This window comes from Primulina huaijiensis, chromosome 3, assembly GCF_012295235.1.
Source record: "Primulina huaijiensis isolate GDHJ02 chromosome 3, ASM1229523v2, whole genome shotgun sequence".
NCBI classification, from domain to species: Eukaryota; Viridiplantae; Streptophyta; class Magnoliopsida; order Lamiales; family Gesneriaceae; genus Primulina; species Primulina huaijiensis.
Window position 1 is genome coordinate 3,937,928 of NC_133308.1, and position 26,527 is coordinate 3,964,454.

Sequence of the window (26,527 nt, forward strand, 5' to 3'; positions counted from 1 at the left end):
CTGCCTGCCTGCCTACTCAGCCAAAGTTGTCCGAACAGAATCATTTCCTGCAAGTCCCTAATTGAGATATAGGATTCCTTCAACAGCTGCATAAGATCCCGTTTTCTTCCTCTGTCGATGTCCATCTGTCATTCCAATTTCTCATGGAAACTCTTCTCGGCCTATCTCCACTTCCCTAAGTTCCTTTTTCAAGTATTATAATTTTGGCATGGAGACTTTATTGAAACTTGATTTGAATGGGACTCGAGATTTTTTATGCTTTCTTTGTGCTTGATCCTCACCACTGGAATGTTTCCTCTCCGCAAGATTATTGTTATTTATGCTTTAATTTATAATCTTTTTTTTAATATTGGTTCCGATATTTTCAGCTGACGTTATAATGTTACAAACTCAAAATTTGTTAAAATCATAATAACTGATAGAAATAGTAGCAGAGTTAGTTGAAAATGGGGAGATTTCAATAAACAAATTTATTTGAGTCAAACAAGCTGCCACAAAGCCGGCAAAGCGTAAGGAACTCGAACAACCCCCCAATGCACCTTACTAAGTTATCGGAAAATGGAACCACGGTAATGTCAGATGCATTGTCAGAACTAACCAACACTTTAATTCATGTATATGGCGGCGGCGGAGGTGGTGGGAAGCCGTACTCTGGTTTAGGTGGTTGTGGACTTGGTGGGGGTTCATANAATCCTCCTACAAGTCCACCACCGACTCCCGTTCCAGTCTATAATCCTCCACCAAGCCCACAACAAAGTCCACAACTGGTTCCGACATATAATCCTCCTACAAGTCCACCACCAACTCCAGTTCCAATTTATAATCCTCCACCAAGCCCACAACAAAGCCCGCCACCAGGTCCGACATATAATCCTCCTACAAGTCCACCACCAACTCCAGTTCCAGTTATTTATCCTCCACCAAGTCCACAGCAAAGTCCACCACCAACACCGATTCCGACATATAATCCTCCTACAAGTCCACCACCAACACCGGTTTCAGTTTATAATCCTCCACCAAGCCCACAGCAAAGTCCACCTCCAGTTCCGACGTATAATCCTCCTGCAAGACCGATACCAGCCCAAGTTCCAATTTACACTTCTCCACCAAGTCCACAACAAAGTTCACCGCCGACTTACAATCCACCAGCAAGTCCATTTCCACCAATTTCCACTTATAATCCTCCACCAAGTACACCGGAAAATCCTCCTCCAAGCCCTCCAATTTATGAACCCCCACCAAGTCCACAACCACCTAAACCAGAGTACGGCTTCCCACCACCTCCGCCGCCGCCATATACATGAATTAAAGTGTTGGTTAGTTCTGACAATGCATCTGACATTACCGTGGTTCCATTTTCCGATAACTTAGTAAGGTGCATTGGGGGGTTGTTCGAGTTCCTTACGCTTTGCCGGCTTTGTGGCAGCTTGTTTGACTCAAATAAATTTGTTTATTGAAATCTCCCCATTTTCAACTAACTCTGCTACTATTTCTATCAGTTATTATGATTTTAACAAATTTTGAGTTTGTAACATTATAACGTCAGCTGAAAATATCGGAACCAATATTAAAAAAAAGATTATAAATTAAAGCATAAATAACAATAATCTTGCGGAGAGGAAACATTCCAGTGGTGAGGATCAAGCACAAAGAAAGCATAAAAAATCTCGAGTCCCATTCAAATCAAGTTTCAATAAAGTCTCCATGCCAAAATTATAATACTTGAAAAAGGAACTTAGGGAAGTGGAGANGGAACTGGAGTTGGTGGTGGACTTGTAGGAGGATTATATGTTGGACTCGGTGGCGGACTCTGCTGTGGGCTTGGTGGAGGATTATAGACTGGAACTGGAGTTGGTGGTGGACTTGTCGGAGGATTATATGTCGGACCTGGTGGCGGACTTTGCTGTGGGATTGGTGGAGGATTATAGACCGGAACTGGAGTTGGTGGTGGACTTGTAGGAGGATTATATGTTGGACTCGGTGGCGGACTCTGCTGTGGGCTTGGTGGAGGATTATAGACTGGAACTGGAGTTGGTAGTGGACTTGTAGGAGGATTATATGTCGGACCTGGTGGCGGACTTTGCTGTGGACTTGGTGGAGGATTATACACTGGAACTGGAGTTGGTGGTGGACTTGTAGGAGGGCTGTATGTTGGAACAGGAGGTGGACTTTGTTGTGGGCTTGGTGGAGGAGAGTATACTTGAATTGGTGGTGGAGATGGACTGGTTGGAGGATTGTATGTCGGAACAGGTGGTGGACCTTGCTCTGGGCTTGGTGGAGGAGAGTACACCGGAGTCGGAGGTGGTAGGCTAGGAGAAGGCTGATAAATTGGAATTTGTGGGGGACTTGGTGGCTGATAAATTGGGTACGATGGTGTAGGTAATGGTTTTAAATGTTTAGGAAGATGCTTGTGTTTAGGCAAAAGAGGTGGCTGATATCCTGAAATAGGGGGGTTTTGTCCTTGTGGAGTTGGCTGTGGCTGCATGGGGGGAGGATTCAATGAAGGAACGTAAGCTGGTGGAATGTGCAGTAATGGAGGAAATGGATGGGGAAAATAGTGAGGGAAATGATGCCAACTAAAGCTGAAACAGAACTTATGCTTCCAGTCACAGTAAGTTGGAACTCGAGCGAAAGCATCATTTTTCTCTATGACAACACCAGAGAGGATTGCTAACACTGCAAGAAAATTGAGGAAAATATGCACTCCTTTTTCTGTGTTCACCGTTCTCATGGTGAAAAAATGGATCTTTAGGTATTCTACTGTGCAAGTCTACTTAAAACAAGAAACCACAGAAGTTTCTTGGCATCCTGCTCAGCACCATGTTCCATTTCTATGATTCTTATAGGTGTTCGGGAAAGAATCTTTTTGAAAAAATTTTGATTCGTGTCAACAAAAAGCAGGTGGTAGCGACTTGGAGTTTCTGCATGGTCATGCATTTGTTTGAAAAGCAAAGGTTGATTGTTGAAGGAAAGTGTCATTTGCATTTACTAATCAGTTTGTTCTCATGCCATAGTTTTGAGCGAATCAAATTTATTGCGGATTACTAAAAGTTCTACCTAATTTAATACCATAAAAATTTACCATTTGATGCAGGATTCCTGCCCATCTTTCTTCTACATCTCAGTAGGTGAAGCAAAGATAGTTTACCATTCTGGGATTTTAAAACCACGGAATTTAGTTAAAGGAAAATATGGTGAAAAATTAAATGAGGGTCAGCGGAGTAAGACACATACAAACGAACCTCATTTTTTTTATCTTGATGCATGTGAGGTAAATTTTGCAGTTCACTTTCTTCACCATTTTTTTATTTATTTATGGAAGTATGTGTGATAGTATTTCAAATTTTTTTACTGCATTTACTATTATATTTTTTATAATGTATTAAATATATCATATAATTTATTTAATGTGAGGATTTTTTTTGGAACATGTGGGTATCATAAAATATTTTAAATCAAATCTTGTAAATATGTTATGATACCAATTGTAATAAATAGTTGCTTATCATTCTATGTCGCCAACCGTGGAGCAAGTATCATCAACTACTCCTCCACCAATTGAAATAGACACACAAGTGTAACCTCACTCATGAATATGAACTAATATTCAATACAACATTTGATCACCATAAAAACTAATCCATCAAACTATTCTGTCAATCCCTCCTATATAAGTTTCACACCCCATCACAACCTAAACATATAACTCGATCGATGGCGGATTCGAGCAAGAGAGCCGAGGAAACAGCAATCAACATGCCTCCTACTGAATCCAAGTCCACCAAATCCAAAAACCATGCGACTTACACCTCCATAACCAAGGCAACAGATGCTACATATGTACGACCTGCGGGACGGGGATGGGGGAGAGGAGTCGCCATTTTCGACTTCATACTGAGGATTTGTGCTCTTGTTGCCGCTCTGGTTGCCACAACCACCATGGGAACCACCGATCAAACTCTCCCTTTCTTCACTCAGTTCTTTCAGTTCCAAGCCGAATATGATGACTTCCCCACTTTCACGTTATGCTCCATATTCTTCCTAAGCTTCTGTCTGTCTTTTGTACTTCACCGCTTATATGTATACACATTGAGATTTATTGATCGAAACTGTGACGACGTCTGCAGGTTTTTTGTGGTGGCAAATGCGATTGCTAGCGGATATTTGGTGCTGTCTCTGCCTTTCTCCATTGTGAGCATTGTTCGTCCACATGCAAGAGGAGTGAAACTTCTCCTTATCATATTTGACACAGTAAGACATCGACCAAATTCATATTCATCTTTCTCCACATGATTAAAATGAATCTCACAATGTTGCAGGTGCTGGTGACTTTTACAACGTCGGCGGCCGCCTCAGCCGCTGCCATTGTGTATCTAGCTCACAACGGGAACTCCAACACCAACTGGCTCGCTATTTGCCAACAGTTCAACGACTTCTGCCAGCGTGTTAGCGGCGCCGTGGTAGCTTCCTTTATCACAGCCGTCATCTTCATATTCCTGGTGTTAATCTCTGCTGTGGGTCTTAGCAGAAGCTGAGAAATCGGAGGAATGTTAATGGAAATTCCATTTAAGTGTTCTACGTGCGTGTATTGTTTGTTGTTCATGATTTGATCACTCGTTTTCTTCTCTTGGTTTGATGTGTACTTACATATATATCACTATATAAATAAATTATTTTGAATATTAAAGAAACGCCCAAGTCAATAAATTAATAACTCAAACGATAATTCAATACGTTGGCTATCATCATTTAATTTTTGCTGTTTGGTCTCGACAAATATGAAAACATGTAAAACACTTGATAACTCGAAAAACAAAGAAGACAAAAACTTGTGTGAGGTGGTCTCACGGATCGTATTTTGTGAGTCGAATATCTTATTTGGGTCATCTATGAAAAAATATTACTTTTATGTTAAGAATATTACTTTTTATTGTGAATATCGATAAGATTGACTCGTCTCACAGATAAAGATTCATGAGATCGTCTCACAACATACATACTCAACAAAGTATGGTGTAAAAATAAATAATTAAATAAATAAAAGGTTCTACAATTACACGTGTAACTAATCAATCCCTGCCACGTGGATAAAGGGCTTCTTTCTTTTTAATAAAATTCCAGAGTCACGTGACCTACTTTTTTTCTCTCCAAGTAAATCACTTTCCCATTTCTCTCTCGCCAAACCTATCTATACACAAACTCCCATATATGTATCGTCTTCACACACACTGGGGATTTTTCTTTGCGGTGAAGCTACCGTCTTGTATTGACATCTTAAAGCCCCGGCTGTCTTCGATATTGCTCCACACTCAGGTGAGTCGTGGTTTACTGGAATCCGGTCAACTCTCGTGTCGTCTTTTTACTGAATTTGATTTGATTCATTAGGTTTGCGTGTGCGTTACGGTTGATGTTTTAATTTTGTTTTATTTGATTGTTGTTCTACGGGATTATAGAATCTTGAACTCTGTTTTACTTCCGCGAGAGCTCTTATTTATTTATTTTGATTTGGATATCGATATTCTCGCATCTGTTTCGCGTCTGATGTTTCTGTTTTTGTGGAAGATTTGTGAGTTATTTTAATTTCAGTTGGGGATTTCGCTTGATATATTTCTAAGATTTCATTATCTTGGTTATAGTTTCTGAAGATACGTTGTTTATTATCAAGTTTGTGAATTGGGCATTACCATTTGAAATTCTTGCTGATGTTTTTTTTCTGGGCTTTTAGTTTATAGATCGTCATTCCTTCCTTTAATCGTTCTTTTTGTTTGTATGGTATATGCTATTTCTTCTCTGTAATTTGCACTTTTGAGATTGTTAGTGAAGCTTGTAATCGGAGCTTTATCACAGGTAAATTCCAGTTCTTTATCTCGAATAGAGTTTAGTTCAAGAATTAAAGATTAAGAATTCAAGGTCTCATGAGAATTGTTAGGGGAATGCAGAAATTATTTCAGGAGTCTCAAATTGTAGAGGGAGGTGTGAAGAACAAATCACTCAGTCAAGGTGTTGGTGTGGCTGCCCCCAAGGCTAGAACACGCGGCAAATTGAAACCTACAATTTTATATATCTAATTTGGGTAGAAGTAAAGGAATAAACTGCCCACGTGGAATTTGAAATAGGGCAACAATGACTCGTATTTTAGTCCAGCGAGGTTCTTCTGGCTCGCCATCTAACCATAACAGACCATCAACTTCCGTTCCTGTGCCTGGTCCCTTGTCTTCTTCAGCTTCACTGCAAGAGCATGTTGTTAGTTCTACGCCGGTTGCTCCAGCTGTGAAAGATGATGATTTGGTGGAAGGGCAAGATAAGATTGTAGTGGAAGAGTCAACAGAGTCCTGTGACATTTGTGAAGGCGAAAACAAGGAAAAGAAAAGTGAAGATCTGTATCCACATAGTTTGAACCCTGATCTGAATCAAGATTCTGAAACTATTGCCGACAATCGTGAGGTTTGTTGTGTTGGTGATTCAGTGGATTCTGGGAAGACGTTAAAAGGGTCCAGCGAAGATGCAGTCACAGAAAGAAAAACTGATGCAACATCTGGAGGTTCTTTCCAGGTGGTTTCTCGTAGTTTGTATCCACCTCCACCTTCCGGCCCATCCCCAAGGTCTTCTTCGGGAAACTTGAATTCTTGGATATATGCATCTAATGACTCAAATGCTGTGCGGATAGGCTCGTCTAGAGGAGGAGCGGGTCGGCCTGGTGTCTCAAGCATGTCATCTCCAACTGAGTCTCGTCCAGCTTCTCCTCGATCTCATTGTGAGGGTGAAGGGTATAACAGCTCTGATGAGCAGCACACATGCTTTAGTTCCTCTTATGATGATGCAGTGAGTTTGCCCTGGTTTCATTTATTCTCTATATAGTCGTACAGTTTATTGTCTTTGGTTTATTCAGTTTATTAAGAGAATATTGTACGATTATTTTGTCCATGTTTTTTCCCCAAAATATGTATAAAGAATCAAGTAAATTATTCTTATCTTAAAGGCCTTGTTGCAGAGTTAGATTTGTGGTAGATCAGTGTGGTATAAGGGAATAAGGGAAGTTTGTTATATTTATTGCAGGAGAGAGAGCATCAGTTTGAGACTGAATTAAAACGGGTTAAAGGGTTGGAAGTGAGAAAAATGTTAGAGGATGGAAATTGTCTTTTTCGCGCTGTTGCAGATCAAGTGTATGGTGATTCTGAACAGTGTGATTTGGTTAGGCAGATGTGCATTGACTACATGGTATGAGATAAGTAAAATTTGTTATAATTGTCATTTTCTTTTGTATATTAACTTTGTTCGTTCCTTAACAAGTTACAATTTAAATTTCCATCTTGATTTATATTTTGCATTTAAAAATGGCTGCATAAAATTCATGTATTTTTTGAGAGGGCATTTTTTCCTTGTACTAAAATTTCCTCCAGTAAAAATTTTCTTTTTGTTCAGGAGCGAGAAAGAGATCACTTCTCTCAGTTTATCACAGAAGGTTTCACTACCTACTGTAAGAGGAAGAGGAGAAATGAGGTAAACTGAACTGAAGCTTCTTAAAAAACTGTTATATCCGCACTTCAAGAAAACTTTTTGGCTGCTAAATTTGTGAATCCATCTGGTTTTCTTTTTAAGAAATATATTTAGTCAATCTCATCATATGTTATTGGTCACGCAACATCGAGAGGTCAAATTAAGAGGAAGTTGATGGATTGTAAGCTTATACATCATCGAGAGGTCAAATTAAGAGGAAGTTGATGGATTGTAAGCTTACACTTTGTATAAATTAGGATGGAAGTGATAAGCAGCATCACTTGTTTATTTAAAGTTTTTGTTGACTCTGTAGGTCTGAGGATTGTCAGATTTCAGTTGTGCATTTTAGGTGCACAAACAATGAATTTGCTTTCGTTTCCTTGTTTAAAATATTGACCACGTTGCTGGAAGGAATCAAACTTGACGTACTAAGAAAAAGGGAGTGGGAACGTATTATTGAATTAGAATGAAAATTGATCATCTCACCTGCTCTCTGTCATTTATGGTACAGTGAATCTGCAGTCTTAAGTTTCACGTCATATATGTGGCACATTATTGTGCTTTTATCATGAATTATAGTCCTTAGGAATTCTAGTTGTTCTTGAACTGCTTTTAACAAAGGTTTGTTAACAAGAAGCCTTCATTTATGTTTTCCATCGCCCTGTTTTTTCACTTCCCAAACAAGCGGAGGTTTAAAAGGGAACAGTAATACCAGGCTGAGAACGGTTATTTAAGAATTTATAGTTCTTTCCCGTCATTATATGTATTATGTTCATTTATATTTTTTGCAGGTTTACGGAAACAACATGGAGATTCAAGCTCTGTCTGAAATGTACAATCGGCCTATCCACATATATTCTTACAGCACAGGTGTTTTACCTGTATAAGATTATGTTCTCTACAGCATTCATTTGGCCCTTCTGTCTTTCTTCCATTTGAATGACATAATTTTTTGATAGAACCCATTAACATATTCCATGGAAGCTATAATACGGACACGCCTCCAATACGGCTGAGTTACCATCGTCGAAACCACTATAACTCCCTTGTTGATCCACGTCGGCTGAACATTGGTGCTGGACTTGGATTTAGCAGTCTGCAGGGGGTGAGAGCCTGCATCTCAATGCAAATCTTTTCTAGCACAGGACATGATTGAATCCATTTAGCGAATACTGATATTTGTTGTTCTTTAGCTTTGTACTAAAGTGTGTTATCACCCTCATCGTCATGGTCTTTGGGGTATATTTGTTATTAACAATATTTTGGTTAATTGGTTTATATGACAGGATAACATTGACAAGGATCAGGTCAAAGCAGCTATCAAATCTCAGCAGGATCAACAGATTGATAATGTAAGTTTATTTCCTGTTTGCAAAACAAACTATGTAATGTACGCCAAACCAGATGCGAGGCTTGCTTTGTTAGGCACTCGTAGCTGAGGGACGCTTCTACTCAGATCTTGAGCTCACCGAACAAGAAATAGAACGCATGGTGATGGAAACTTCAAGGGCCGAGTATCTTTCTGATAACAAGTTCAAGCAACGGCTACCTCATAAGGAATCATCAACTTCTAGAGCTGAACCATCATCTTCTGCAGCTAGTAAGAATTTCATTATGCCGATCCATCTATCATTAGTTGAAACCATGATTCTGTAGCCGCTGTTCTTTCAGCTAATGTTTAGTTCATTAAGATGTAATACTGTTGTAAATTTTTATTTTTCACGTCATGGAATTACTCACTTCACCCGGTTGTTTTTGACCTTTTTGAATTTCAGAGTCATCCTCAGGAAGTGACACACAGCAGCAGGAAGTGGGCCTAAAGTTTGGCTTGCCAGGCTCAGTTCAAAATGACAGCTTGCAGATTATGTTGTCTATGGGATTCAGCTATTTGCAGGTGATTGAAGCTTACAGTATTTTCGGGGACGATATCGACTCGATGGTCTGTTACTTGATCGAAACCAGCAGCAATGGACGATGGAAAGGCAAGGCTACCAAATGATGAAAATCTCCATGCTCTCGACGCATCCATCCTATTTCGTTGACTACACGACCGCTTTGTAGATTTTAACCTTGGTGTCTGAATACGAGGAAACTCAATAAATGAGCATTTGAATTTTCACATTTCTCACTACACGCATATAATTTTGTGTGGTTATTTCTCATCCTTTATTGTCCTCAATCCTCTCGAGATGTTTTAAGGTCAAACAAATTTCGAGAAATAATACAATCAAATGAAGTTTCTTCACAAAACCATCTCTGCTTTGAACTAATTCATAAATGCCCAATCACTCGACAAAAGCAAATTTTGGAACCGTGACTATTTTTGTATGTTGAGATTAGTTTCAATTCACCTTGTAAGCTTGATTGGATTATGTCGTGGAAAATTACTAAAATATCATCTGAAAATTTTTAGTGGTATTGTCATTTATAAATAAAACTATATATAGAAAAATTAGGCTGTAGAAGGTTGGCTGATGAATTTTCTTTCATACCCAGCAGACGAGTACGAACCGAGAAAACAGTGTTTCACTAGCTGCTGCCTTTTCTTAGACCAACGGAAGGGCAATGTAGGGAATATGCAAGATATGATCCTTGTCAGTAGCAAAAAAAACCTGCCCACACAAAGAGTCAGTCATCTATTGAGATCACGAACTGAAGCTGCTACCTTTTCTTATATTCTACTCCCCAGAGTGTTTCTCTCTCCACACACGTAAGAGGGGGGGAGAAAGCGCCTTAATCGATGTCTCAAAACGGGAGATTGACGCCGAATCTAGATGAGAAGAGCACCAAGATGTTGAATCTGACGGTGCTACAGAGAATCGATCCCTTCGTGGAGGAAATTCTCATCACTGCCGCTCACGTCACCTTCTACGAATTCAACATCGACACCAGCCAATGGGTATGCTTGCATAGATTTGTGTGTAAATTTTCGCGGTATTGATTGAGTTTGATTTCTTGGGGGTAGTGCTGCTGATTAGTTCTTTATTTTGGTTTTTTAGAGTCGGAAGGATGTGGAAGGTTCCCTCTTTGTGGTTAAAAGGTGAGGGCTTAATTGGGCTTCTGAAGACTTTAGCTTTTTCGTTTTCTTTATTGAGATAGAAGAGACAGGTTATTTGGTGGATTTTACTTCATAATATTGTTTTGAGGTTGGGGTTGTGAAATATGTGAATTTTGATCCGTTTCAGGAATACCCAACCACGTTTCCAGTTTATAGTCATGAATAGGCGGAATACCGGTATGTCTCTCAACTCTCGTTATTTAGATTTTCTTTCAAAACGTGAGACCTGTGACATTGATGAAGTATTGTTGCTTTTTGATTGCCGAACATTATCATTGTTTGGCCACAATCACATGATAAATCTTTGATGAATTATGTTTCAAAGCTTAATATTGTCTAAGACATTAAAAAAGTTGACAATGTTGAGATGATGAAATCTTGTCTTTAGTTTCATTCTGATTATTTTATTTGAAGAACACTAAAATTTACATTAAAGTGGTTGCGTTGCGTTCATGGTTGGTTGGCACAAAACACTTGTGATTACATGATATATTAATTAGCATGATAGACTTTTGATCACTCTGAGAGATTGCGACATTTCTTGATTTGATTGAGAGGAGTCGCATCCGTAATCGAGTGATTTTGGCATGAACTAGTTTTGTATCAAAATTTTGAGACACCGTTTATGCACTTTGGTCAAACTTATTCAATTTGATTGTGTAAAAAAATCGAAAAAGTTAAAACAATCTAGAACTGATTTGATTACCCTTTGAGACGAGAATACAGACTATAGTGATTTAGGGGTGTTTTAAGTGGTTTTTGAATCGTTTGAGCATTTCGAGCCTACCAACACATCATTCTTCTCCCTATTGTCTCCTTTTGAGACTGATAAAAATTGAATGGTGTGTCAATGGCACACAATTAGCCGATTCTTGTTCTTTTAAAATTCCGCATCATCTACCCAATGTTAACCTATGTACTAGTTACTTACCTAAATTTTGAGATAAGTAAACCCCTTTAATGCTTAGAAGTTTTCAAAAACTCCCGTGAGTTGGTAAGGAAAAAAATTTGGAGTTTGTGAAAAAAAAATTATTATGAAGGGGGTTGATTGGAAAAAAGAAGAAGTAGAAGATGATGATGTGGAAGCGTGATCCAAATTGTTATGGTAGTGATATCATGTGTGGAGGGCGTTATTTCGGAACGTCTGCTGCATGTTAGACCGCACCAATTCATTTTATAACACAATGCTGTAAAAATATGCACAATGTTGTCATTTGATAGAGTGTTTAAAAAATATGCTCAGTCAATTGGGAAAATATTCTACAACCTGAAAAACTCGCTAGTAGAAGTCAAAGACTAGGCAAATGATGAAAAAGACACGTGAGACATCTTCCTTGAAGATTCTCTGAGGCTGCAAGTTTAAGTTGCTTCATTCTTAATTAAATAATTATTGAAAAGTATAGAGTTTCAGGAAAAGAAGAAAGCCATTGGTGCCTGTTAGGTGAATCATTTGGAATAATATGACATAAGATCATTATGTATCTGCATAACAAGTCTCACCTTTATGAATCTTCCTAAGGTTGGAATATCCACTTATCTTCAAAGATGTTGCGTGAATTATTAGGTTAACATTGTTAGTGTGTCAGAGAAGCATCTCATGCTGCAGTTTCTTACTTCGTTTGGCACTTATATCTCTCCATCTATATTGAGATGTTTCAGTCTGTTGCTGTACTCAGATAATCTTGTTGAGAATCTCTTGGGAGATTTTGAGTATGAAGTGCAGGTTCCATATCTATTATATCGAAATGCTTCTCAAGAAGTAAATGGAATATGGTTCTACAATGCTCGTGAATGTGAAGAGGTTGCAAATCTATTTAACAGGTTGGTATATAATAATCAAAGATAGTTACTCTGTGTCTTTTTTTATTTTTCCTGACAAGGTAATTTGGTAAGTGGCCTGATTTTGATGAACTTGTGGACCCCCTAGATGCAGCTGATTGATCTGTGTGGTTGTTGTCTGGATTTTTTTAAAAAATTCCTGTTATTTTTGCATGATTGGCAAGCAACTGATAGTCGTCACTGTAGTAAATGAAACAGATGGGCTGCATTGATATAAATACTTGAACATTTACTGCCATAAAATCAATTTCTTGGGTGCCGCTGATGTTGGCAGATTATATTCATTAAATGCCTCGGGTGGGTTAGGGATTACCGCAAATATTTAAATTATATACAAAAAGCCTGTGAAGAATAAGAGTAGTTCACTTGTGCAAGATGTTCCATATCACAAGATTCTTTTGCTTGAGTTTTTTTGGTTCCTGGGTGAATTATGTGTTGATTATGAGAACTTTACTGGAATTTTAAGGGATCATCACCTGTCCCGATATAAAATTCTCCATTTAAATTTCTATGGTAACATAGGTGAGGGAAAACAGTATAAGCAATGTTTCAAGTTTATTTTTGGTTTTTTTGGCTAGAAATTTGATAGTATTTTTTATTCTTGTCTTTTTTTATCTGTGTTGTTGGAAGTTGTGATTCTGCTACTCAATCCTGTGATTTTATGATTAGGATACTCAATGCATATTCCAAGGTGCCTACGAAGTCTAAGGTTTCTTCTAGTAAAAGGTAATTGTCCGTTTATGTTTATTTAATTCATGGATACAGTAAATTTGAGTGCACCGAATTAAATGTAGTTCAAAAAATTGTGTGGCGACTACATATCCAAATTGAATTTTTCCTACAGAACTGCAGTTATTATCTGTTTATACAATGACGTGGACCTGGATTATTACTTAGGAGTAATTTATGTTGAACTTTAATCCTGGGACTGTGACAGGTAAGGAATCAAACAGGATCATGCATTTTTTTCATCGGGGCTTCTATTTACTCCCATCCCAGTTCATTCCTGATGTTCGCCCCTGTAATGAACTCCTATTTGTGAGTAATATGCCAGAATTTTATCGGTAGAAATGAAATGTTAAGGTCTTATTATTATTTACAAGGATATAAAACATCACTAAAAATGAAAAGGTTTCAACTAATTACGAGGTTGTATTTGTTTTGTCAACTCTGAGAGGCCCAGGAAGAACCGCTTTGATATATGCGGGGAAAGTGGAGATTTTTGTGAGTGCTAATTTGAAGAGACCAATTGGGCGAATGAACCGAACAACGGGAAGGTCCTTTCTGGCATTATCGAGAAGATTAAATGATGTATTAGGGTTAGGTTTGTTTTGGGTTCAGTCTGTGGGTTTAGGGCTCTATTGAAAGTAACAGTCATTTTCTTGAATCTAAATTAATTTATTGAACAAGGGTTTTCAAATCTTGGCTATGCTTTAACCTTTTGTCATCTTTCATTAGGATCATTGTGTTTTATGCCTCGAGTGTGCTGTTCTATCTTGTGAATCTAATCTTGGACTTTTTAATATCTGGAATTAAATAGCATGTTTTGTTTGTTGAAAAAGAAATATTGAATAGGATTGTTTGTTGCAGTGAGTTTGAAGAACTGGAAGCAGTTCCAACACTTTCTGTGATGGATGGCCCTCTAGAGCCATCAACGTCGGCTGCCTCCAATTTTAATGATGTCCCTGATGATCCTTCCTTTGTGAACTTCTTCAGTGTATGCTTCGTTTCCTTTTTAAGTTTTCCAATGTTTGCCATTTTTTTGTAGATGGCTATATGAGCTAATGAACAACTATCAATTCAGATATTTGAACTGTTACTAAAGTTTGTTTGCGTTCATTCTTCTGATTGTGCATCTATCTGAACCTTAATTGTCTAGATTGTTGTAACCAGAAGGCTGTCATTGCAAAAGTTTCAAACAAAAATTGTGCAATTCTGCCGGTTTTGTGCTTCCTGGTTTGATCGTGTTGTTGACAGAGGCTTCTTTGTTAAAACAACCCGAGGGCCATTCTCATAAAAGTTACCAATAAAGTATATTAGTTTATGTGGTTTTGTGCTTTTTGGTGTGAGTGACAAATTGAAAGATGCATTTTGTCCTTACAAATGTGTCTTGATACTCGCGAACATGTGGGAGCACCTGGCTTTTTGTTATTTTGGGAGCAATTAGTTCTCAATGATCTTTGGTAAATCTATAAAGTACATTTAAGACCTTTAGTTGGTGTCATGTTTTCTGAAGTTCTCATAAAATTTCAAAGTGCATTTACATTTTTGTTTTATTAATGAGCAAGTATACTAATAAGTTGGCAGGAAGCCAATCAATTGTAAGATAGGGATAGTATAGGTTGACCAACCTAAAACTCTTGAGGAATGGACTCATAATCGAAAAATTTTGATTTGTCATTCTTTTTATTCCAGTGGTGCTGAGACTAAGTGTTTGAGTTTCACTTTGATTCATTCTTATTCCTTAGCAGACTGTTATTCTGACTCTTGCATCAGTAATATAATTATTTTTGGCATGTGATAAACTTGACTAGCTAAAGTTAAATGTTTGCAGACTGCTATGAATATAGGACCTGCTTCAAATGCAGCAATATCTGGGCAGCCATACCATTCCTCTGCACCTGTGATTACTACATCTCATCCACAAGTTGTTACTCTTCCCACTATAGCAACTGCTCAGGCTCCGTCTGCCTTGTCTACTTCTACACCTATATTGTCAATTCTGGACTCGTCTGAAGCCAATGCCACAATGAAGCGTTCAACCGACCTTGTGAAGCCGTCATCATTTTTTGGCCCACCACCTTCTTCTCAACTTACTATCATGCCTCCGGTTTCTTCATCTATACCTACTGCGCCTCCATTGAATCCCCCTGTTAATCTACAACGACCTTATGGTGTTCCTTTACTCCAGCCATTTCCACCACCAACTCCTCCGTTGTCACTCACTCCAGCTCCTCTTCCTTCACCAAATTATGGGCCTTCTATAAGCAGAGAAAAAGTCCAGGAAGCACTTCAAATGCTTGTTCAGGTATTCAAATCTTGATAGATTTTGATTCAATTTTAATCATTAAACGTTATTTTTACCTGTTCTGCATATATATGCGTGCACAGGACAATCAATTTATAGACATGGTTTACCGAGCAGTGCTGAATGCTCATCAGATGTGATAATAGTTTGGAAAATATGTGGTGAATCGTTTCCTACTTTATACCTTGTGGGGAGAAAATATGTCTCTGTCTATGATGATATGTGTACTTGAGCTCTTGTATAATGTTTGTGTTGATTTTTAGTTGATTTCAGTTTCAAGAATGTTTGTATTTAGTTGGTTTGTTGGGATATGGAAAAATCATCGTTCACAATTTTATTAAATACCTTGGTTGCTTTTACACTACGCCTTTCTGATTTTGTTCGAAGAAATTTAACCTTGAACCAAGAAAAAATATATACAATTAATATCATGTAAATGTTATTCCACTCTACCCGTCAAATCGAAGCATACATTTACGAATAATGTTAAAATACACAAATATATCGTACTGTGATATTTATAATAATTATATCGTGAGATTTCGTTATTATATTATGATATTTTGTATTAAATTTTTCATGAGATTTTGATAAATAGATTTTTATATTAAATTTTTTACGTTGTAAGAATAGTTGTACAAATATGATTGTACACGTAGCATTACACTACATTTATTAATGGATTACATAGACTTCCTCCACTATGTACTGATACAAAAAGGCAGCTACGGCTGGAGTGCAAAACCTGTGGCGGCCATGTAAGTGAGTGGAAGAAACCCGTATACTGTTTTCACGAAGCGCAAGTTCGACACGAGGCCCGTAGCCGGAAGTGCTGCATTGCAACTTGAGAGCGGCGTCAGAACAAACAATCGGCAGTTGGAGACTATTGAATTGACGGTTGCGTTGGATCGAGGGATCAACACCACCAAATACGCCCCATTTGAATTGGTTGTTCCGTTCACCGGTGCCAACGCCACCACCTCTGCCGAGCATGCAACCTGCAAGGCGGCGTCTGCAGGCAAAATGGGTGTGAAACTTGTATCAGGCAAAGTAGGAATCCGGAATACATGCGCCATATATATACAATTGCAAGGGTTTTTGTACTTCTGTTCTTCATTTTATATATAAAAAAAAAAAAAAAAGATTTCATTTTCGAGATGGGATTAATCATAATCCAATTCTGTCCTATCCAATCCTATCCTAATATATAAAAACATAAGTGAGGGGGGATTTACTTGGAAACACTGGAGTGGCACTGGCATCGGGGCCGGCAGTAATATTGCCATTCGTGGTGCAATACAGAGTTCCATTGACATGTATTATTCCAATTGTACTTTGGGCATCTGCAAAACTTGTTGCCAATATTTCAACTAAGACGAAAATCAAGACATTTTTAATGGCCATATTGTCAAGAAATTGGGAGTAATTAGTTTGGTGCTTTCAATTTGCTTAGCAATTTGAGTACTGATTGCAAACTAAAGGGTTCCATTTAGTTAAATTTATAGACTTGAATTTCTTCGTTTTTTGGGCTACGGATGTGCTAATTCTTGAATATAATGAAATGGTGTCGGTCAAAATACGACTTACGAATTGCAATAATGCGGCCAAAGTCGAATAACTCAATTTGATGAAAGTCATAGACATTAAAACTATAGTGTTATACGGTCCATTCTCATTATCTTAAATGCATAATATCGAACACACATAATTTTAAATATAAAAAAATATTGACCAATGATGATGATAAAACTTTGTAAATAAATACACATCAAAATCACAACTTATAATATCAAGGCAAAAACTTATGTGAGACGGTCTCACTGGTCGTATTTTATGAGACGGATATCTTATTTGAGTCATCCATGAAAGAGTATTATTTTTTATGCTAAGAGTATTACTTTTTATTATGAATATCGGTAGGGTTGACCCGTCTCACAGATAAAGATTCGTGAGACCGTCCCACAAGATACCTACTCATGAATCAAATTTGAAATATTTGTATATATGTTCGACTATATTATTCGCTGGAAATTTGAAAAATGTATTATTGTTTTTATTTTCTAATAATCAACGTTTTTCTTACTTGATTATTTACATGTGACATGTAAATAACAACATTATATATTAGTAAATTCATCCTTTAATTTTTTGCTCGGATTAGCATTTTTGACTTATTCGGAAATATTTTTTTATAGCAAATTTTCTAGAGTTTTTCTCCGGTCATATGCCTCAATGTCAGAAGTCAAATTGGACAAGGACTAACACAACATTAGTTGATAATAATTTTCAAGATTGGAAATTCACATACTCTGCAGATTACTGAATAATGAGCTGGTTAATCGCATTTTCTTCCTCGGCGGCAGCCTAAAAAAAATCTAAATAATTAGAAAATCAAATATCCATTATTTTCAGCCTTCAACTTTCTTTTAATTGATTTATGATTGATTCTTTTTTATTTTTATCAAATGCAATGAGAAAATAATTGCCTAAAGATGGAACCACTCTCGAGAATAGATCGAGACGATGTATTTGGTACTTCACACGTCTCTCTTGAGTAAAAATGAAAACTTGACTCCATCGCTGAGCTCACCGTGTAATTTCATGCCTACAAATAGCAAAGTATGGTGCTGGTAAAAGTAAGCTACCATGCATCTCAAGATTCAATGAAGTCATTATTCTGATACAAAACAAATAAATTAGTAATATAATAATAATTAAACAATTATTTCAGAATATTTGCGTGGATTCGGATGAATGAAATGTAGTCCAGTTGGCCGTTATCCAAATTTGACCACTTTTCGTACAAATCACAATGCCATACGTGAAACCGCGTGCCCTAATTAGAGCTGCCCAAGTTGGGCGTATCCAAATTTGACCACTTTTCATACGAATCAAAATGCAACACGTGAAACTTCACAACCACGTGCCCTAATTAGAAGCTGCCCACCCCGTCATGGCGTCGTTTCACACAAATATCGAGCTAATTACTTCACTGTCTCTTATTGATTAATAAAAATGTTTTTTTTTAAAAAAAATTAAAGCATAAATCTTCATAAAAGACTAAATATACATGAATTTTCATAACATAAGAATTTTATTTTATTCAAAAATAATTTGTTACAATTAAGTTGTGAGCCGAGATTTCGTTCTAAATTTAAAACATTAATGTTATATTAGTCATGGGTAGGTCTCTTGTGAGACGGTCTCACGAATCTTTATCTGTGAGACGGGTCAATCCTACTGATATTCACAATAAAAAGTAATACTCTTAGCATAAAAAGTAATACTTTTTCGTGGATGACCTAAATAAGAGATATGTCTAACAAAATACGACATGTGATACCGTCTCACACAAGTTTTTGCCATTATGCTATAAATTATCAATATTAATAGTGTTATTTATTAAAAAAAATTAAAGAATATTTCTCATTAATTTTATTGAATTTGATTTAAAAATATTTTTTTATCACATGTTAAAAAATAATAATATATAGCTTCTCAAAAATTAAAGAATTAAATATGTATTAAGGTTGGTGGTCGACATCAATACACTAAACACGATAAACATCATGTCATTGACTTAAGCTAACATAATCTAAAATTTTGATATATGATAGTGATTATTAGCCAAAAAAATTAATCGACATGTGTGTAGTTAAAATTTTTTTTAAAATTAACGAAAAAATAGTTTTTATAATTATATTATTTTTTTCAATTTAAATGTCTATTCATTTTTCACTAATTTTTAATAATATCATCACGTGCATCGCACGGGTTAAATACTAGTTTATTAAAAAAATAATGTGCGATAAATTCTTAGCTAGGAGTGAATATCATAATCGCTACTTTACAACATCCACAATGAATTAGAATGTCGTCATTCATTGAAGTTATTTGCCTTTATTAAATTGACTCAAATCCAATGAGATAGATCGAGTGAGAAAAGCCCATAATTTATTTATACTAAATCTGAATTGGTCTAGCACTAGCTAGAGATGTAATCGAGTCGAGCCGAGTCGAACTCTTGAATGTTTGAACTTGGTTCGTTTATAATCGAGCCGAACTCGAGCTTTATTTAACGAATATATGCATGGCTCACGAGCTTGTTCAAGCCTTTATCGAGCCTAAACAAGCTTAATAAATATAAATTATATATTTAAATTTTCATTAAATTAATTAAAAAGTGAATTATATATTTAAAGAAAAATATATTATTCTTATTAAAATTTGTAAATTTATTATAATAAATAAATTTAATAGATTTTTCTATATATTTCATAAATAATATGCAAAATCAATAAATCAAATATCAAAACTATTATTTTTTCATCTAAAAGATTACTCATGAACTTAGCAACGAACATGTTCACGAGCTAACGAGCCGAGTACTGTAAAGCTTGAGTTTGGTTTGTTTATCTTAACGAGCCTCATTAAACGAGTTTTTATCGAATCGAGCTTCGAATAGCTCACAAACGGTTTGGTTCGTTTACATCCCTAGCAGTAGCGAGTGAACAATTTCGAGTGAGAGAAGTTGTGGTTAGTTGCAGAAATTAAGTGGGAGAAACTCCTCATTAACCAGAGAGATCGGCAGAAAAATAACTCACAACTCAATCGCAAAACATTTGCAAAACTCTCTGCAAAATTTCAGCCTCATCTTCATTTGTTTTTCGTGTTTTTAGTGTATATTTTCAATTATTTTACGCCTTTTCATGTCTTCAATTTCATACTATTTTTATTTTTATTTTTAGCGATAAATTGTATTAAAATATTGGAAGATCAAATTTGAGATTCATAATGTATTTAGAAATTTTTTTTTTTTTTTTACGTTTTTACTCAATTTGGTACACTTAACTTAGTACACCCGAATTTACAAAATTTGTGAAAAAAAAGTAATAAATTTAATTAAAAGCTTTGAAAGATGACTCAAATTAATATTTATTTATTGTAGTGAAAGCTGAAATTGGCCGACTATATAACGAAGTTTACGGACTATGTGGATGGAATTTACCATATTTCCGTGGATAACTGTTTCTGTTTAATTAATAATTTAACATTTGTCCGTACGATCTACAATCAATTTGTTTACCATGTGTTTGGGTCTTTATAAATATGGATTTGGAATTGGAATTGGAATTGGAATTGGAATTGGAAATTCAAGTATTTGAAATTTCATTTGGTGTTTGGTTTAAAATTTAAAAATGATATTTACGAATCCATTTTTTGTTTGGAGAAAAAAATATTCGAATTTGGAATTTTAAAATTTTACTAACACACCCTTAGAAATCTTATCAAATTTTATGGGATTTGGATAAAAAAGTAATTGTATTTTTTTAAAATCCAAATCCCACCAAATCTTATCAAATTTGATGGGATTTGGATATACTCATTGAAATCCCATAAAATTCTAAACAAATCCGAATTCTTTTTTTTAATCACTTTGCCGTAAAAATAGGATTTTGAAATCCAAATCCAATGAAATCATCTCAAATCCTGGTTGCCAAATACACTGTATTTCTTTTGTATTAATCGTGAATCTCTCTCCTCTTTTCATTGTCATTTGTTATAATTAATATTTTTCGATAATATATATATACACAGACATAAATAATACACAAAATAGTCCCTGTATGTTTTGTTCGACTACATTAAAGCATCTTGTCCCGTATATATTTTGATAAAGATAAAACTCACAATCGTTGTCATTCAATATTTATTATGTAAAGTATTTTGCAAATTATATTAGTCAAATAAATAACACTTGGTAAACTCGATACGACGTACTCTGTCTAAAAAACATAGATATAAGAAATTGAAGTACATTCAATATCTTACTGAATTGATTCAGTACATGAACTTCACTACAATTGTTATATAATAATATTCAATTATTAGACATATTTATTTTATCTAATATTTTGTTTTAATTTTATAATTAATTTGAAAATAAAGAAATGATGATAATATATTATAATAATGGTAATTAATAGGTGGGACGAATATTCCAAGAAATTGCCGTATTGCTCCGTGTTGAGACTGTTGCCTCCCAAATCCCCCCTCCCTATAAAAACAACCAAAAATCCTGACTACATTCATTCAAACGCTTCTCCTAGTGTCCTCCAAGCTTACAGCGATCAATACAACCACCATGTCACCCTCCTCATTCGCTGCCGCCGATCCGATCACCGCGATCCATTCAGATATCGTTCGATCCCACATATTGAACAGGCTCGATGGCCCCACCCTTGCGTCCACCAGCTGCGCTTCCACTCAGTTGCTTTCTTTGTGCAACGACGATCATCTATGGCGGGAGATTTGCAACTCCACTTGGCCATCCACCACCGACCCACGTGTCCGTGATGTCATCTCAGGCTTCCCTTTTGGCTACCGTTCGTTCTACTGCGACGCCTTCCCCGCAGTCGGCTACCAACATTCCGCCAAGAGAACCAAGAAACGGAGTCCTTCGGGCACGTCTGAATTGATCTCTGTGGTGGATATTTACTGTGATGACCAGTTAGTATACTCCAAAGTCATGGTTGCGGAAACTCATTCAGGCTGGTTTATCTGTTCGCCTTTCAGGCTAGAGCTTTTAGACCCTAAAGAAACAGTTCCAACGCCTCTAAAATTCGACGGAGAGGATGGAAACTGCATGGATATCGCATCCGATAGCCTGAGAGTAAGTTGGGTTCTAATCGACCCTGCCAAGAATCGGGCGGTGAACGTGGCCAGCCTAAAGGCTGTGGAGGCGCGGCGGCACTGGCTAACCGAGGAAGTACAGCTTCTGTTCGCCACGGTGGCAGCGGGAGGCGACGGCGAGGCAGTTCAATGTGCCGTGATGGTCACTTGCGGTGGAAGAGAAGGCGAGGAGATGCACGTGAGGGAGGTTTACATGCAGGTAGAGGACATGGAGGGTAAGATCGTATGCGGGATGGAGAGTTTGGCAATTTTACAGGAAGCCATGGAAGGACAGAGATGCAGAAGTAGCCGAAGAACAGAGAAAGAGAACTATGAAATGTTGATGAAGATGAAGATAGAGTATATAGAGAGAAAGCAGAGGAGGGAGAGGAGCCTGGATATGGCGTTCATAGCCACTGGAGTTTCCATTTTCTTGGCTATTTTGATACATTTTCTGAGTATAGATAGATGAAATTTGAGCCTAGCTAGGTTGTTATATTTATTACTTTTATTATTCTTATATTTTTCCAAAATCTTACACTTAAAATTATTTATTTTTTTTCCAATTTTATTTTTTGTGATTAATCACTCAATGTAAAAGCTTGGAAAGGGTTACCTTTCTTTCAAAATATATAGATACTTTTTCACATGAAGTTAATGGAATATTTTTGCTTTTTTGTTTAAATTATTGATTAATAAAAATGTAAATATTAACCATTATTTATCTTCTAGTTGTATGCTATTAGAATTAAAAATAATGATTAATTTCAACTTTTGAATGTTCAATAGAAATTAAAGATGACAGAGAAAATGTGTACGGATTTTCAAAACTACGTGTCTACAAACCACAGGATACAAACCACATCCTGCGGTTTGATTAACACTGATGGTTTTGCAATTAGGGATTTTAAATTTATTGTTTTTGTTGAAAAATTATTTAAAAATGTGTTAAATATTTGTGTTGAAAATGTGAATGTTGAATGTTGAAAATTAGGTAAAATTAAGTGTTGAATATTGAAAATTAGTGTGTGATGATTTAGGTAATGATGTATTTTATTTTTGGATTATTTGTAAAAATTTCCTATAAATAGATCTATCATTTGTGAAGAAAATCACAATTGAGTTGAGAGAAAAATATTATAAAGTGTGTAGTGTGATAATTTTAAGAGTTTGAGATTTTTACTTTTTACCGTAAATTTTTACTTTTTCACAACACGTTATTAGCACGAAGCTCTAAAAGTCCTCCATATTTTTCCAAGCTCAGAACAGAAGAAAAAGGTAACAAAAGTAATAATATTTATTTTACTGTTATTTATTTATTGTTTATATATGTAATATATAATATAATGTTATTGTTAGAAATAATAAAAATAATTTTTTCAAAAACTTGTCATAAATCCTGGGAGAATGTTAAGACGACATCTCACACTCCCGGTAAGGGATACGACAAGTATAAAAGCCTATAAGGTTTTTAAACAAAATAACTTACGACACCTAATTATAATAATGTGATATGATATACATAATTATTTAAATATGACTAATATTATATACACCATATTATTACCATAAAATTATACAAATACATACATTTATTTTCTTATACACCAACGGTAATAAACGGTAACAAAACGGCTAGTTTTTGCTCTATAAATACAATCTCACAAATACATTCAATCACTCCAACTTTCTCTTCTTCTCTAAAAATTATTCTTCATCAAATTTTCGAAGAAAAAAAGAAGATGGCTTTCACGAGGTTATTTTTAATTATTTTGGTTATCATACTCACCAGTCTTGTATTTATCGGAGAATATCCTCCTCGTGTGTTTTCTTTATTTTTACGAATACTTGTACTTGTTGTTTATCCATTACTTTGTATTGCAATATTCATTAACTAATAAAATGCATCGTAATTTTTAGTACCACCATGGCAAACTTGGCAAAGCTCGAATTCATCGCTCTTGATATTACTGGGAAAAACTATATGCCATGGACTCTTGATGTAGAAATGCATCTTGAGTCATTGGGTCTAAGCGAGACCATTAAAGAAAATGGTATATCTTCATCACAAGAAAAAGCAAAAGCTATAATATTTTTACGACGACACCTTGATGAAGGTTTAAAATGTGAATATCTCATCGAAAAAGATCCCATGGCTCTGTGGAAAGGATTAAAAGAGAGATTTGAACATATAAGGGAAGTTATACTTCCGACCGCCCGTGATGAATGGAATATGTTAAGATTCCAAGACTTTAAAAAAGTCAGTGATTACAATTCAGCGATGTATAGAATAATCTCGCAGTTAAAATTTTGTGGACATGAGGTTACAGAATCGGAAATGCTTGAAAAAACATTTTCCACGTTTCACGCATCAAATATAACACTACAGCAACAATATAGAGTGCGTGGATTTGCGAGATATTCTGAACTCATCGCCTGTCTTCTTGTGGCGGAAAAGAACAACGAGCTATTAATGAGAAATCATCAGTCCCGACCCACTGGATCAACAGCATTTCCAGAAGTAAATGCTGTAAGCAAAAATGAATTTAAACCTGGAAACCAAAATCAAAGTTACAGACAAGATTTTGGTCGAGGACAAAATCGAGGTCGTGGTCGTGGTCGTGGACGTGGACGTGGACGTGGAAGTGGTCGTGGTCGTGGACGCGGCCGTGGTTTTGAAAATAATCGAGATAGTTATTTCTATAACTCATCTCAAAAGAACGTCCCAAACCACCCACCGAAAAGGCATCAAGAGAATATGAGTGTTAATGAGAATCACTCAAAAAGATTTGAAAGTTCTTGTTTCAGATGTGGTACTCCAGGACATTGGTCCCGTATTTGTCGAGCCCCTGAGCACCTTTGTAAACTTTATAAAGAATCAATAAAGGGGAAAGAAAAGGAGACCAACTTTACTGAACACAGTGAACCTTTGAGTGGTTCAACTCATTTTGATGCTGGAGATTTTCTGATTGATTTCTCAGATAATGATCAATTTGATGGTGGAATAAATATGTAAAATATTTTATTTTTTATGTATTCGTATGATAATGTTTTATAGTGTGTTATATTGTATTGTATTTTATTGTCAATAATTTTATTTCATTGCATATTTTTTTGAAGTTCAAATATGGAAAATGCTACGAACCAAGCTGAAGTTTGCATACCTGATAGTGGTACAACGCACACTATCCTCCGAGATAAAAGATATTTCTTGGAACTAAAACCAACAAAAACAACGGTGAATACAATATCAGGTCCTGTAGACTTGATTAAAGGATGTGGTAAAGCACAATTTTTGTTACCTAATGGTACAAAATTTTTGATCAATGATGCTTTATATTCACCACAATCGAAAAGAAATTTGTTGAGTTTTAATGATATATATTCCCATGGGTATGATACTCAAACAATGAATGAAGGGAATGAGAAATATATGTGTCTTACCACATATAAATCAGGAAAGAAATATGTGATTGAAAAACTACCAATGCTCCCTACTGGATTGCATTATACACATATACGTCCCATTGAATCAAACATGGTAATTGATAATTCTTCAATATTAACCAATTGGCATGATCGATTAGGACATCCTGGTTCAACAATGATGCGAAGAATTATAGAAAATACACATGGTCATCCATTGAAAGACCAGAAGATCTTTCAGAATAATAAGTTTCAATGTAAAGCATGTTCTCTTGGAAAACTTATTATAAGACCATCACCAGCCAAAATCCAAACTGAATCACCAATGTTTCTTGAACGTATTCAGGGTGATATTTGTGGACCAATCCATCCACCATGTGGACCATTCAGATACTTTATGGTATTGATTGATGCCTCCAGCAGATGGTCACATGTATGTTTATTGTCAACTCGAAATGTTGCATTTGCAAGATTACTTGCTCAAATAATAAAATTGAGGAATCAATTTCCCGATTATACAATCAAGAAAATTAGACTTGATAATGCTGGTGAATTTACTTCCCAGACTTTCAATGATTATTGTATGTCTATGGGAATCATTGTTGAGCATCCTGTTGCTCATGTACATACTCAAAATGGATTGGCTGAATCATTGATTAAACGTCTGCAAATGATTGCTAGACCAATGATTATGAAAACAAAGCTCCCTATTTCTATATGGGGACATGCAATTTTACATGCTGCTTCATTAATTCGCATCAGACCAAGTGCATATCATAAATACTCCCCATTGCAGCTTGCATTTGGTAAAGAACCAGACATTTCTCATCTGAGAATTTTTGGATGTATGGTGTATGTGCCTATTGCACCACCTCAACGAAAGAAAATGGGACCTCAAAGAAAGATTGGAATTTATATTGGTTATGATAGTCCATCGATCATTCGATATCTTGAACCACAGACAGGCGACGTGTTCACAGCACGTTTTGCTGATTGTCATTTTAATG

The 26,527-nt window shown here is 36.0% G+C and overlaps 6 protein-coding genes across 8 annotated transcripts; 4 read left to right on the top strand and 2 right to left on the bottom strand.

Moving 5' to 3' along the window:
* Positions 1 to 1,735: 1,735 nt before the first annotated feature.
* LOC140971984 (uncharacterized) lies at positions 1,736 to 3,027 on the bottom strand. The gene has a single exon (XM_073434457.1). The coding sequence runs from the start codon at positions 2,729 to 2,731 to the stop codon at positions 1,736 to 1,738; it is 996 nt and encodes a 331-aa protein (XP_073290558.1). The 5' UTR covers positions 2,732 to 3,027.
* A 581-nt stretch (positions 3,028 to 3,608) lies between these two features.
* Positions 3,609 to 4,664, top strand: LOC140972101 (casparian strip membrane protein 3-like). The gene is made up of 3 exons (XM_073434570.1): positions 3,609 to 4,022; positions 4,128 to 4,251; positions 4,320 to 4,664. The coding sequence occupies exons 1-3, from the start codon at positions 3,715 to 3,717 to the stop codon at positions 4,533 to 4,535; spliced, it is 648 nt and encodes a 215-aa protein (XP_073290671.1). The 5' UTR covers positions 3,609 to 3,714; the 3' UTR covers positions 4,536 to 4,664.
* A 470-nt stretch (positions 4,665 to 5,134) lies between these two features.
* Positions 5,135 to 9,659, top strand: LOC140973171 (OVARIAN TUMOR DOMAIN-containing deubiquitinating enzyme 6-like). 3 transcript variants are annotated; one of them, XM_073435774.1, is made up of 9 exons: positions 5,135 to 5,313; positions 5,848 to 6,822; positions 7,057 to 7,218; positions 7,423 to 7,500; positions 8,289 to 8,367; positions 8,457 to 8,602; positions 8,784 to 8,849; positions 8,923 to 9,097; positions 9,273 to 9,659. In XM_073435774.1, the coding sequence occupies exons 2-9, from the start codon at positions 6,124 to 6,126 to the stop codon at positions 9,494 to 9,496; spliced, it is 1,629 nt and encodes a 542-aa protein (XP_073291875.1). In that variant the 5' UTR covers positions 5,135 to 5,313; positions 5,848 to 6,123; the 3' UTR covers positions 9,497 to 9,659. The 3 variants fall into 3 exon arrangements, with proteins under 3 accessions (XP_073291875.1, XP_073291876.1, XP_073291877.1); XM_073435775.1 differs by having other exon boundaries at positions 5,138 to 5,323; positions 5,859 to 6,822; XM_073435776.1 differs by having other exon boundaries at positions 5,138 to 5,313; positions 5,940 to 6,822.
* Positions 9,660 to 10,125: 466 nt separating this feature from the next.
* Positions 10,126 to 15,781, top strand: LOC140973173 (mRNA-decapping enzyme-like protein). Its single transcript, XM_073435777.1, has 8 exons — positions 10,126 to 10,396; positions 10,497 to 10,537; positions 10,683 to 10,732; positions 12,232 to 12,376; positions 13,064 to 13,120; positions 13,985 to 14,111; positions 14,949 to 15,422; positions 15,506 to 15,781. The coding sequence occupies exons 1-8, from the start codon at positions 10,238 to 10,240 to the stop codon at positions 15,560 to 15,562; spliced, it is 1,110 nt and encodes a 369-aa protein (XP_073291878.1). The 5' UTR covers positions 10,126 to 10,237; the 3' UTR covers positions 15,563 to 15,781.
* A 268-nt stretch (positions 15,782 to 16,049) lies between these two features.
* Positions 16,050 to 16,943, bottom strand: LOC140972102 (phylloplanin-like). The gene is made up of 2 exons (XM_073434571.1): positions 16,658 to 16,943; positions 16,050 to 16,434 (listed from the first exon to the last, which is right to left on the bottom strand). The coding sequence occupies exons 1-2, from the start codon at positions 16,824 to 16,826 to the stop codon at positions 16,148 to 16,150; spliced, it is 456 nt and encodes a 151-aa protein (XP_073290672.1). The 5' UTR covers positions 16,827 to 16,943; the 3' UTR covers positions 16,050 to 16,147.
* Positions 16,944 to 21,497: 4,554 nt separating this feature from the next.
* LOC140973174 (F-box protein At2g27310-like) lies at positions 21,498 to 22,747 on the top strand. The gene has a single exon (XM_073435779.1). The coding sequence runs from the start codon at positions 21,568 to 21,570 to the stop codon at positions 22,564 to 22,566; it is 999 nt and encodes a 332-aa protein (XP_073291880.1). The 5' UTR covers positions 21,498 to 21,567; the 3' UTR covers positions 22,567 to 22,747.
* Positions 22,748 to 26,527: the final 3,780 nt, after the last annotated feature.